At 46.7% G+C, this 12,758-nt stretch overlaps 1 protein-coding gene across 1 annotated transcript in view; it reads right to left on the bottom strand.

The window, feature by feature from the left end:
- The window catches only part of SHANK1 (SH3 and multiple ankyrin repeat domains 1), a 964,213-nt gene that overhangs the window by 606,061 nt on the left and 345,394 nt on the right, over positions 1 to 12,758 (bottom strand). Inside the window, exon 2 of the mRNA XM_082273843.1 lies at positions 4,082 to 4,393. Within this exon, the coding sequence (XP_082129969.1) occupies positions 4,082 to 4,354 (273 nt within the window). The 5' untranslated portion in view covers positions 4,355 to 4,393. The remainder of the gene's footprint in view (positions 1 to 4,081; positions 4,394 to 12,758) is intronic.

Here is a 12,758-nt window from a genome sequence, read left to right as displayed (position 1 = left end):
CTAGGTGGAGAGGATCAATTCCCCACTGTTCTGTCCTCTCCACCTCCAGCATGCCTGCAGCTTCAATAATATCCCCCACCCAGGACCATTCCAAGTGAGTGAGCACTGTGACTTACCAGTCTCTCTCCTCTCCCCTCTCTCTCCTGCACTGGCCCTGTGTCCATCCCCCCCCCAACCTGGCTGCATCCTCCTGTCCACCTGGCTCTGCCCCCCCCACCTGGCTGCACCCCCCTTTCCTGTCCACCTCGCTCTGCCCCCCCCCACCTGGCTGCATCCTCCTGTCCACCTGGCTCTGCTCCCCCCCCCCAGGCTGCATCCCCCCTCTACCTGGCTGCACCCCCCCTCTTCTGTCCATCTGGCTCTGCCCTCTCCTGTCCACCTGGCTTCACCCCATCTCCTGTCCACCTGGCTGCAACCCCCCTCTCTTTTCCACCTGGCTGCATTCCCCCTCCACCTGGCTGCACCCTCCCTCTCCTGTCCACCTGGCTCTGTCCTCCCCCACCTGGCTGTACCCTCCCCCCTCTCCTGTCCACCTGGCTCTGTCCCCCCCACCTTACTGCACACTCCTTCACCTTCTGTAGCTGCAACCCCCCCTCTCCTATCCACCTGGCTCTGCCCTCTCCTGTCCACCTGGCTGCACCCCATCTCCTGTCCACCTGGCTGCAACCCCCCTCTCTTTTCCACCTGGCTGCATCCCCCCTCCACCTGGCAGCACTCCCCCCCTCTCCTGTCCACCCTCCACCTGGCTGCACCCCCCCTCTTCTGTCCATCTGGCTCTGCCCTCTCCTGTCCACCTGGCTTCACCCCATCTCCTGTGCACCTGGCTGCATTCCCCCTCCACCTGGCTGCACCCTCCCTCTCCTGTCCACCTGGCTCTGTCCTCCCCCCTCCACCTGGCTGTACCCTCCCCCCTCTCCTGTCCACCTGGCTCTGCCCCCCCCACCTGGCTGCACACCCCCCATCTCCTGTCCACCTGGCTGCAACCCCCATCTCCTGTCCACCTGGCTGCAACCCCATCTCCTGTCCACCTGGCTGCATTCCCCCTCCACCTGGCTGCACCCTCCCTCTCCTGTCCACCTGGCTCTGTCCCCCCCCCACCTGGCTGTACCCTCCCCCCTCTTCTGTCCACCTGGCTGCACACTCCTCCACCTTCTGTAGCTGCAACCCCCCCTCTCCTATCCACCTGGCTCTGCCCTCTCCTGTCCACCTGGCTGCACCCCATCTCCTGTCCACCTGGCTGCATTCCCCCTCCACCTGGCTGCACCCTCCCTCTCCTGTCCACCTGGCTCTGCCCCCCCCCCCACCTGGCTGTACCCTCCCCCCTCTCCTGTCCACCTGGCTGCACACTCCTCCACCTTCTGTAGCTGCAACCCCCCCTCTCCTATCCACCTGGCTCTGCCCTCTCCTGTCCACCTGGCTGCACCCCATCTCCTGTCCACCTGGCTGCATTCCCCCTCCACCTGGCTGCATCCTCCCTCTCCTGTCCACCTGGCTGCACCCCACCCTCTCCTGTTCACCTGGCTCTGTCCCCCCCCACATGGCTGCACCCCACCCTCTCCTGTCCACCTGGCTCTATCCCCCCCCCACCTGGCTGTACCCTCCCCTGTCACCTGGCTCTGCCCCCCCCACCTGGCTGCACACTCCTCTCCTGTCCACCTGGCTGCATTCCCCCCCTCCACCTTCTGTAGCTGCAACCCCCCACCCTCTCCTGTCCACCTGGCTCTGTCCTCCCCCACCACCTAGCTGCACCCCATCTCCTGTCCACCTGGCTGCACCCCCCCACCTGGATGCACCCTCCCTCTCCTGTCCACCTGGCTCTGTCCCCCCCCCCACCTGGCTGCACCCACTCTCTCCTGTCCACCTGGCTCTGTCCTCCCCCACCTGGCTGTACCCTCCCCCCTCTCCTGTCCACCTGGCTACATCTCCCCCCCTCTCTTGCCCACCTTGCTCTGTTCAGCCCCCACCTGGCTGCACCCCCCCTCTCCTGTTCACCTGGCTGCACCCCCCTCTCCTGTTCACCTGGCTATGTCCAGCCCCCACATGGCTGCACCCCCCCTCTTCTGTTCACCTGGCTCTGTCCAGCCCCCACATGGCTGCACCCCCCCTTTCCTGTCCACCTGGCTCTGCCCTCTCCTGTCCACCTGGCTGCATCCCCTCTTTTCCACCTGGCTGCATTCCCCCTCCACCTGGCTGCACCCTCCCTCTCCTGTCCACCAGGCTCTCTCTAATCAAGAGTACCTATCACTTATATGCAACCACATAGGGGGCTATTGGTCCTCTGTCTAATGGCAATAAAAGTTATGTATAAAAAAAAAAAAAAAACTTTTAAACATTTAAAGAGACACATATAAAAGCAAAACATTTTAGAGCCCCCCCAAGACATACACACAAAAAAAAATGCATGTGATTGCCCTGCACATGTTATGCATCACCACACACGCCAGACTGACAGCAATATTTCTAGTATCAGAACTACTGCATAACACTAACCTGATGTCCTGTAGGGGCTTATTGAGTGTTGCCTATGAAAAAATATAGGGTACTAAAGTTTTTTGCTGTTTCATGGGTGCACACACGAAAAGACCCTATAGGCCATCAGTTTAATGTTATGCAGGAGTTCTGGTGCTAGTATTAGTGAATTTATTTATATATATATATTTTTTTGGGGGGGGGCGCAATGCTGGTCTTACCTAGGGCGCAAAATAGTCTAGCACCAGCCCTGTTTACAGCAAGATACAGCCGCTCAGCAAAGCCAGCGCTGACAGTTCCTTCTGATCCTCCTCCTCCTGCCCTCTCCTCCTGTGCTTGCCCACCAGGGGATGCTTGAATGGGAAGTTTGAAGCCCAGCAGCCAGAAGAGGAAAGATTGAGCCTGATCCATCCATTTATCCAGTCCCTCCCTTGTCTCTCCTGCCTCCCAGTGAGTACTCTGATGTGAGGGGTCTTCTCTCTCTCTCTCTCTCTCTCGATTCGGTGGGGCCTCATGTCTAAATTTTGCCTAAGGCCTCACAAAGCCTAGAGCCGCCTCTGATTCTACCTTCCCTTTCTGTGAGCTGAAGGCCCCATCTGCCTTGCCAATGACAACTATCGGCAGAATAATCTTAAGAGGTGAAATGTAGGCAGGCCAATGCCTCCAATAAGGCGATTTGAGGCAGTCGCCTCAGGCAGTGCTCAGAGAGGCGGCATTGAGGCTGAAGTATCCATATCTTTAGTACATTTTTAGACCTGTGCATGTTCAGTCTCAGGGCAACACAACATCATTGGTTGTTATTGGAAAGGCATTTGCCATCAGTATGGCCCAGGGTTTGGGCAGTGGCAGCCTCACCTTCGGGACTCCGAAGGTATTGTGGAGGTGTTTGCCAATTGCCATTGGCAAGGTAGGCCTAACTGCATAACAAAATGCCTTGGCTGCACAAAGGGTGGATTGGATGGTATGTTATAAGACAGTGGTAATTACCATGATCACTTTTTTCGCAGCGTTCCTTTCTGTGGCTTTTTAGACTATCAACACTTGGTAAACAGCCACCCCCCCTGATTTTTGTGTTAAAAAATATTTTTCTTGCAATAAGGTCTTCGAGAAGATTTCTTGCTATGGGTTGTGTGACAAGTTCTTATTTTAAAATCATATATAGTAAGGTGGACTCCATTCAGTAAATATGACCCAGTCATGGAAAGATACTGTGTTGAAATAGCAGATGGAGCCATTAAAGCACAAATCCAATCCGAGATATCACTAGTACACCATCTTCAGATAAACAGGACACCTTAATATCACCAACAGAAGGTAACATTTGAGGACACCAAAATCTAAGGTGTCACCAGCACACCAGTAAAAACAGACAGGGTACTTATATATCACCAACAGAAAGTGGCATTTAAGGGCAACATGGGCCTCTTCCTCAGACCGCAGTGAGAGTAATTTCTGCCTATGGAAGAGACCTTTAGTGGTCTTGAAACATTACTATCTGTTGGTGACATTAAAACATTCTGTCTGTTTTTCCCAATCATGGTGTGCCGGTGACATCTTGGATTAGTTCCTCCTTCTGACACAATTAATAGCCCCCATCTGCCCGATTCCTTACTGTTTGATGCAGGTCAGGGATTCCAATGCGAAAGACCATCATACTGAAGTTCGAATCGTCAGGGACAGACATGGATCTTTCCTTTATTCTACGGGCAGCAATCGATGATGATGAAAGAGGATTAGAAGAACCAATATTGCTGGTGGCAGAAGTGGGATTGCTCTTCCCTCCAGAGGCCGGGTCCTCTCTGGAGCTGTCTGAGTCCGACTCTTCCCCAGGGTATCCGGAGATGCTCCTCCTCTCCTCCTCGCTTGACACAGGACTCTGGGGCATTGTCAGGAAGGCAGAACCACAGCAGCATTACAGGGCCAGCTGCAGAACAGAGAGAAAAAAAAAATGTGATAAGTATGGCACCAACCATGTGAAAGCATGAAAATTTTATGTAAATGTGAGTAGATGTCCCTTTAAGTGGACACCCACCTGTAAACCACCACATAAATAGAAAAGCTAGGTGCTACTAAACCACCTGAACACTTCATGAAAAATAAAAATCAATATAATGAAGCAAACATAAGTCCATATTCCAAGTCTCAATTCCAAGAAGGTATGAATAGTCCTTTTCAGAATCATCCAACCACTGTGTTTAAAAATGTTAGTTGTTTAAATCTCCTTCCATTAGTGCTCCACCACAGTGCGTACAAAATGCACACTCACCGACTATATGTATTAAACAAGCCTCAAATAATTTGGGATGCCACCCGATGTTACTCCTCAAATCTCAGTTCTGATGATCCAAATATGATGTCATATACAGATTCACCAGCCCATGGCCCTCAAGATCTTCTTTCACTCGGAGCCACAGGGACCTTGCTGGATGCTGTCGTTAATGCTGTTCCTATCCACTTACATGTGCAACATATAACTTTATAATCTCAAATGCCTTCAGCATGCAGGAAAACCGCTTAACTGTATAAAGTGAGGCCATCTTTCCATATTGGTTGAACTCAATGTGTGTGGCCAGCTTTGCTATATAACTATGTGTGAACAGAAAATAATCAGCCAGATACATTTTAGACAAGCAAGTCTTTCAAGGCTGCATGCAGGTCTCCTCTCTGTAGACACCAGCCAGGTTATACCAGGTTATAACCAACAACTATCTTTCCAGCAGCCTATGGGCTGCAAAGCCTTCACCACCACTTCCTACTCTCTACTAGTATTCTTCAGTTCTGGCAGGAACCACAATGGCCGGCATGGTGAACAAGTATGTAACTCATCTTAGGTTTGGTTCACACTGCCACGACTTGTCCTGCGACTTGAGAGTTCAAAGTCGCATGACAAGTTGCACCCCATTATCTGCAATGGCACTGTTCCAATAGGTGCAAATCAAGTTGCAGCGACATAGAAAAAGGTTCCTGCACTACTTTGGGAGACTTCATCATGACTTGCATTGACTTCTGTTAATGAAGTCGCAAGCAAGTGGAAAAGTCGCGACTTTCCTGTCGCAGCAGTGTGAACCCAGCCTTACAATTGAATACATACAGTGACTGTGGAGAAGCAATGCAGCCGTTTCTAATACACAAACTGCTCGAAGAGTAAGTATATAAATGCCTATTTTACTGGAGACCAGTTTTTATAAAAAGGGACCTAGTAATGAAAGTGCACCGTTGAAAGAGATTTGTTATAACTATTGATTAAGTGCAAAAAATACCTGTTGCTCCTGCCAGAATTGTTATTAGCCAATAACCTCTTGTGCTGTATTCCTATCAGTTACATTGAACCGAGTTATCAATGAAGACTCCCTCCCCTCTATAGAGGAGAAGGAAGGAGGCGGTGTTTGGAGTCCTGTCCTATTGGGGTGAATTTACTAAAACTAAGGCACTCAGAATCTGGTGCAGCTGTGCATGATAGCCAATCCGCTTCTAACTTCAGCTTGTTCAATTAAGCTTTGACAATGAGCCCACGTTCACATTGGTCTGATTTGACATGTGACTTGACATGTCAAATCAGGGCCAATTACCGGAAACTGCACTGTTCAAATCGATGCAACGCCAACTTTGCAGCGCCACACCGATTTCCAAAAGTAGTTTCTGTACTCATTTTAGCGACTTCAGGAGGTGATTTCCATAGACATCTGTGCAGGAACCCACATAGATGTCTCTGAAATCACCCCTGAAGTTGGACTGAAATGCTGACTTGAAATCATGCGAGTTCAGCTGAACTCGCATGATTTCAAAACGACCTCAGTGTGAACCTGGGCTAAAACCTGGAAGCTGATTGGTTACTATGCACAGCTGCATCAGATTTTGCACGCTAAGTTTTACTAATTTAACCCTATTGTGACATCACTTTTCCTATACAGTTCAGTAAATGAATGATGTCATCCTAGGACAGGGAGTGTCTTAACTGCAGGATTACCAGTTGAAAATAAAGGGAAAAGCCTGAAGGCACCACATCTAAGAACTGGTTAGCTGCAATATATTACATGTTTGCAGGGCTTTTTTTTTTTTCCGTGGGAACGCAGGGGTATTGCGGTTCCTGCTGTGGGAAGGAAAATGCATCTGGTGGGAGTCTTATGTTGCTGGAAGGGGGGGGGGGGGTCTATTGTTCCTGGTTGCTGGGGGATCTGTTGTAGCTGGGGTAGATCTACTGTTGCAGGCAACAGAACTATTGTTGCTTGGGGGATCTATTGTAGCTGGGGTAAATCTATTGTTGCTGGCAGCAGAACTATTGGTGGGGGTTTCTATTATTGCTGCCAGGATCAATTATTGCTGGCTGCAGGGGATCTATTTTACTGCTTTCTTGTTATTAACAAATTCTATACAAAATTACTTTTGTAAAAAAAAGAAGTACAAATGATACTTGGTTCTGTATTCTCTACTGGGGTACTGGGGGGGGGGTAGAAAGGGGGTGAAGACAAGAGAAGGTGCTCAGAGGTGGCTAGGGGGCAGTGACAAGGTGACTCATGGAGGGCTGGGGTAGTAGCTCAAATGCTGAGCACTAATCTGCATGTTTACCCCCTAAGCATAAGTTCCTTCTCCTCCCAGTACAAATTCACCCCCCACCCCATGCGTGCACATTTTCACCCCCCCCCCCAAAAAAAAAAATTATTTCCCCTACTAGAACAATACTTACCCCCTGCTGCCATGCAAATTTCCCCTTCCCCCTGTGGCACCCCCCCCCCCCCCCACATGATACCACTGTGCCCAGGGCAGCCGCCCCTTCTGCCCAAACCTAGTCCCGGTCCTGGGAGGAGTGGAAGAGGAGGGGGGTAGTATAAGAGGCCAAGGGGTGTGCTGGGGTGACCTGTATAGGCAAAGGTGAATATCTCTACTGACCAATTAAATAAAAGTATTTATTTCTAAGTGTATGAGCCCAGGAAGTTTGTTTTAATACATACTGTATATACTTTGAAAACCCAGCGGGACACAAATGCTCAACTTTAATTCAACTTTTCATATTTTCCATTTAGATTGTGATTCCGAGATAATTCAGCGGTACACTCAAAAGCGCGCCTTTCTGTCTTACTGTGTTATAGGAATTCAACAAAAAGGAAAAGCAGCTGACAATCTTGTCTCTTGCTGAAAATACTGAATAAAATGGGAGGAAAGGGAGAGGAAATTACACCTCTGAAAATGATCTTTGTTATTTTGCGGATCTGTGGGATGCTTTCAAAGTACGTGTATGAATGACAGCATCAGGGACTTGTGAAGGGAAAGGTTCATCGGTATGTAAGCTCCATCAGTAAAATACAGCATTAACCACTTCTGGACCGGAAGGATTTGCCCCCTTAATGACCAGGCCATATTTTGCGATTCGGCACTGCGTTAATTTAATGGACAATTGCGCGGTCGTGCGATGCTGTACCCAAATAAAATTGATGTTCTTTTTTTCCACAAATAGAGCTTTCGTTTGGTGGTATTTGATCACCTGTGCGATTTTTATTTTTTGCGCTATAAACAAAAAAAGAGCGACAATTCTGAAAAATATATATATTTTTTTCACATTCTGCTATATAACATTCCCAAAAAAATTTTAAAAATCAAATTTTTTTAACATTTTAGGCCAATCTATTTTCTGCTACATATTTTTGGTAAAAAAAAAAAAAAAAAAATCGCAATAAGAGTATTTTGATTGGTTTACGCAAAAGTACTAACTACGGGAAAAATGTATGTCATTTTTATTGTTTTTTTTTTTTTTTACTAGTCATGGCGGCGATCTGCGATTTTTTGTGGGACTGCGACATTGCGGCAGACAGATCAGACCCCTAACTGACATTTTTGACACTTTTGGGGGGACCAGTGGCAATACTACGGTAATCAGTGCTAAAAATTTGCACTGTTACTGTAATAATGACACTGGCAGGGAAGAGCAGTGGCGGCCGGCCGCACCCCACAAAAAAAAAGAAGAAAAAAAAAAGATTAAGTAAAAAATAAAAAAAAATTGTAAATTTTTGCCCACTAGGGGCGTCGGACCTAGTGCTGCGTATGGGGGGGGGGGGAGGTTGACCCCACCCTCGGCTGGCAGAGGCGCCGATTGGCGCTCATCTGGGGGTCATCGGGGCGCAGAGCAATGCGCCCCGACACTCCCCACTTTTCTGATGTCCGGGCTGTGATTGGTCCAGACTCCACTAGAGGTTAACCCTATGGGTGATCAATGGGTTAAATGTGAGCCTAGGGGAGGGATTCTAACTGTGGGGGGGGGCGTGGCTTCTGAAGTGACCATAGAGACCTGTGATCCTATATAGAAGGATCACATGAGCTATTTGATCATTTCAGGGAGAAGAACGGTCGGCTGTGTTTACAACAGCTGACCGTTCTTCTCTCTCAGGGGGGGAACAATTGTGGGTGTCAGGTGGCAATCGGAGCCGTCTGACCCGTGCATTGGCTTCCCCACTGCCGAGTGAATGGCGTGAGCTTGAAGCCGGCAGCGCGCGCTCGCCCCCTAGCTTCCTGCGTGCGAACGACGTGGGTCTACATCGGTTTGCGCAGGAGAGCCACCCTGCTGCAGTAAAAAGGCGGCGGGTGGTCAGGAAGTGGTTAAATCGAATACATAGCTCTCAAGAAAAGTCCCTCTTTCCTCCTCATTTGTCCTTCGTTTTGGTCTGATCTATATATTTTTATATCAAATGCTTTATTTATTCTTCAAAAAGTGCTAAACCTTTCATCCAATTTCTAAATTGCTGCATTTGTATATTTTAAAAGCCAGTATAAAATAATAATAGTCGTAAAAAATTCCTGTGCCTAATCACTTTTGCTAATAGGCGTCCCTTGTTCCCATCTCAAAAAGTTGGGAAGTAAGCGAATAAACTGAGAAATATGGTAGTGATGCAGCAAACAGGTTTCCAGGAGGCAAGGCAATAATACCTCAGTATATCTGGCAGCCATTGGTGTGCACAGGCTATTGCATTAGGGCAGGGGTCTCCAAACTATGACCCTCCATTTTTTTTTAGGAACTACAATTACCATCATGCCTAGTCATGTCTGTGAATGTCAGAGTTGTACAATGGGATGTGTAGTTCCGCAACAGCTGGATAACCATAGTTTTAGGGCAGTGGTGTCAAACCGTGGCACCCCAGATGTTTTGGAACTACATTTCCCAAGATGCTCATGCACTCTGTGTATTGGAACCGTCACTGAGTCTCACCAGCGGTCTCTATGGCCACACACTCACCGCTCCGTGTATTGGAACCGGCGTGCGTTCCAAGCCTCACTCTCGATACTGCGACCGGAAACTGAACTATGTCATCTATGCTCACTAGCCTCCTTTCTGCTCTATCCACTGCCCTGCTGATATACACGCATATGTGTTTGTGCTCTAGGGTGCACACCCTAGATCAGTGATGGCGAACCTTGGCACCCCAGATATTTTGGAACTACATTTCCCATGATGCTCATGCGCTCTGCCGTGTAGCGGACCGTCGGTCCGTTCCCATCCAATCCGATCCGCTGGACGGATGGAAAATAGGGTTTCCATCCGTCCAGATTTGACGGATCAGATTGGATGTCAGTGGACATGTCTCCGCTGACATCCAATGCCCCATAGGGATGCATGGGGGGACAGTTCAGATCCGCCTGTCCGTTTATTTTGCGGATCTGAACGGTCCCCCCATGCATCCCTATAGGGCATCGGATGTCAGCCTGTGTGAAAGGGGCCTAAAGGGGTAAATCCTTCTGGTTCTTCAGACCCCGTTCACATAGGGGCGACGCTACTTGCTGGGGCGACCTCGGCGCGACATGCACGGACTTCATATCATTGAAGTCTATGCAGGTCGCCTCCAGGTCGCCCCAAAGTAGTACAGGACCCTTTTTCTAAGTCGGAGCGACTTGTGTCGCTCCTATTAGAACGGGTCCTGTGCTAATCTATGGCAGGCGACCCACCGCGACTTGTCAGGCGACCAAGTTGCCCGACAAGTCGCGCTAGTGTGATCCGGGTCTAAGTGCTTAAAATATATTAACCACTGGTGAGTGTGCAATTTAGCTGGTGGAGGACATGCACAACATTGGATGAAGCACTGCGTGAGAAAAAAATATAAATTTTTGGCACGAGTTGGAATCAATGAACACTTGGATATTTTAAACAATTGCTGTTTTTTGTTTTCTGTTTTTTGTTATTTACATGTGTATGATTTGAGTTAATATTGGGGTTATATTGTTTAACTGTATTAAGCATGTATGTTTGCACTTTTATAGGTTAGCGCAGCTAATCACATTTTCCTTGTTTCCATTTGATACTCCAATACTTGGAGTCACTTTTAGCTGCAGCAAACCAGAACAATTGTAATTTTATCATTTTATTATGTGTTGCGCCGGTGACACTTACACAGTATAGACCATTGCAATACGCACTTGTTAGTCAATTTGTAAAGTGGACCTTCACCCTAAATGTACTGATTTTGCCTCTTCTGCCTTCTTCACATTTAGATATTCATTTTATTTGTATTTTTCACTTCCATATTTCTTGCCTTCTTGCAGAAAATGCATTAGGGTGAAAAAATGTTTAGAATGTTTATAAAAATGTTTATAATGTTTAAAAAAATGTTTAGAATGTTTAAAAAATATTTATGTTAGAACCACTTTAATCTTTGTATTTAGAAATCGTTTTTTTGTGCGCTTTGTAACTAAATGTAACCTCTGAATTGTATGCACAGTTTGATTTGCCCAGGTTTGTACCTGTTTTCTGTTGCATAAAAATATTTTATTTCTGCCATGAGCCTAGCAATAACATAACACACAGTCCAGTTTATTAGCAGGTATGTCCTTAGGATACCAAAAAAAATAAATAAAAAAAATTATATTATATATATATATATATATACATATACACACACGCACACACACACGCACACACACACACACACATGAATTCAATACATACAATGTATAAATGCATAATAAATATATATATTTGTTGCTACTGTCGTTGTTACTATTTATGTGAATGTGTACAGTATGGTTTGATGTATATATATATATATACATATATATATTTTTTTTAGATATATATATATATATTTTTTTTTTCTTTTTTTTTATGTGGGTACATAACAATAGCTCACTCAGCAGTGACATTTTACAATAAAGAAGAATAATAGCACACAAAGTCAAGCAAACTGTCACTTCATGTGTGGAAGCCCAGAGATCACAGAGGGACACGGCGGGATGATGGATTTCTTCTAATAAATCAGCAAGACCCAATAAACCTCTCAAGCTGTCTGCACTTGTCTGTGTATTTTATAGGGTAGACTCTAGACATGGGCCTATTGACAACATGAAAAGTGCAGCAATCCATGACATCCAATCAGAAACAATCTCTTCTACTATAGTAACAATTTACATTTCCCAAAAAAATATAAAAAAAAAAACCACAAAAGTGGAGTCTATTAGTTACATAGTTAGTCAGGTTGAAAAAAGACAAGTCCATCCGGCTCAACCAATAAAAAAAAAAAAAAAAAAAACAGCAAAGGAAACCCAACCATACAATCCCATATACACAATCCTATACCGGCAGTTGATCCAAAGGAAGGCGAAAAACCACAGCAAAGCATGATCCAATTTGCTACAGCAGTGGAAAAAAATCCTTCCTGATCCCCCGAGAGGCAATCAGATATTCCCTGGATAAACTTTACCTATAAATATTAGTACCCAGTTATATTAGGTACACCTAGGAAAGAATCCAGGCCTTTTTTAAAGCAATCTAGTGAGCTGGCCAGAACCACCTCTGGAGGGAGTCTATTCCACATTTTCACAGCTCTTACGGTGAAGAAACCTTTCCATATTTGGAGACGAAATCTCTTTTCTTCTAGACCTAAAGAGTGCCCCTTTGTCCTCTGTGTTGACCTTAAAGTGAACAACTCAACACCAAGTTCACTATATGGACCCCTTATGTATTTATACATGTTGATCATATCCCCCCTTAATCTCCTCTTCTCAAGAGAGAATAAATTCAGTTCCCCTGAGAGGCAATCGGATATTCCCTGGATCAACTCTACCTTTAAATATTAGTACCCATTTATATTATGTACACCCAGGAAAGAATCCAGGCCTTTTTTAAAGCAATCTAGTGAGCTGGCCAGAACCACCTCTGGAGGGAGTCTATTCCACATTTTCACAGCTCTTAAAGTCTGTTTTCCTTCAGGCATAAAGAGTGCCATTATCTTTACTATAGTGGACAAACAAAAAATTGGTGCTATGCACCTGTCTCCTGCGCTCTGAGAATTGTCCGTCTGACCAGCCTAGGC

The sequence above is a fragment of the Pelophylax lessonae genome, assembly GCF_965119305.1.
Source record: "Pelophylax lessonae genome assembly, chromosome: 12".
NCBI classification, from domain to species: Eukaryota; Metazoa; Chordata; class Amphibia; order Anura; family Ranidae; genus Pelophylax; species Pelophylax lessonae.
This window is presented reverse-complemented; position numbering and strand designations above follow the sequence as displayed.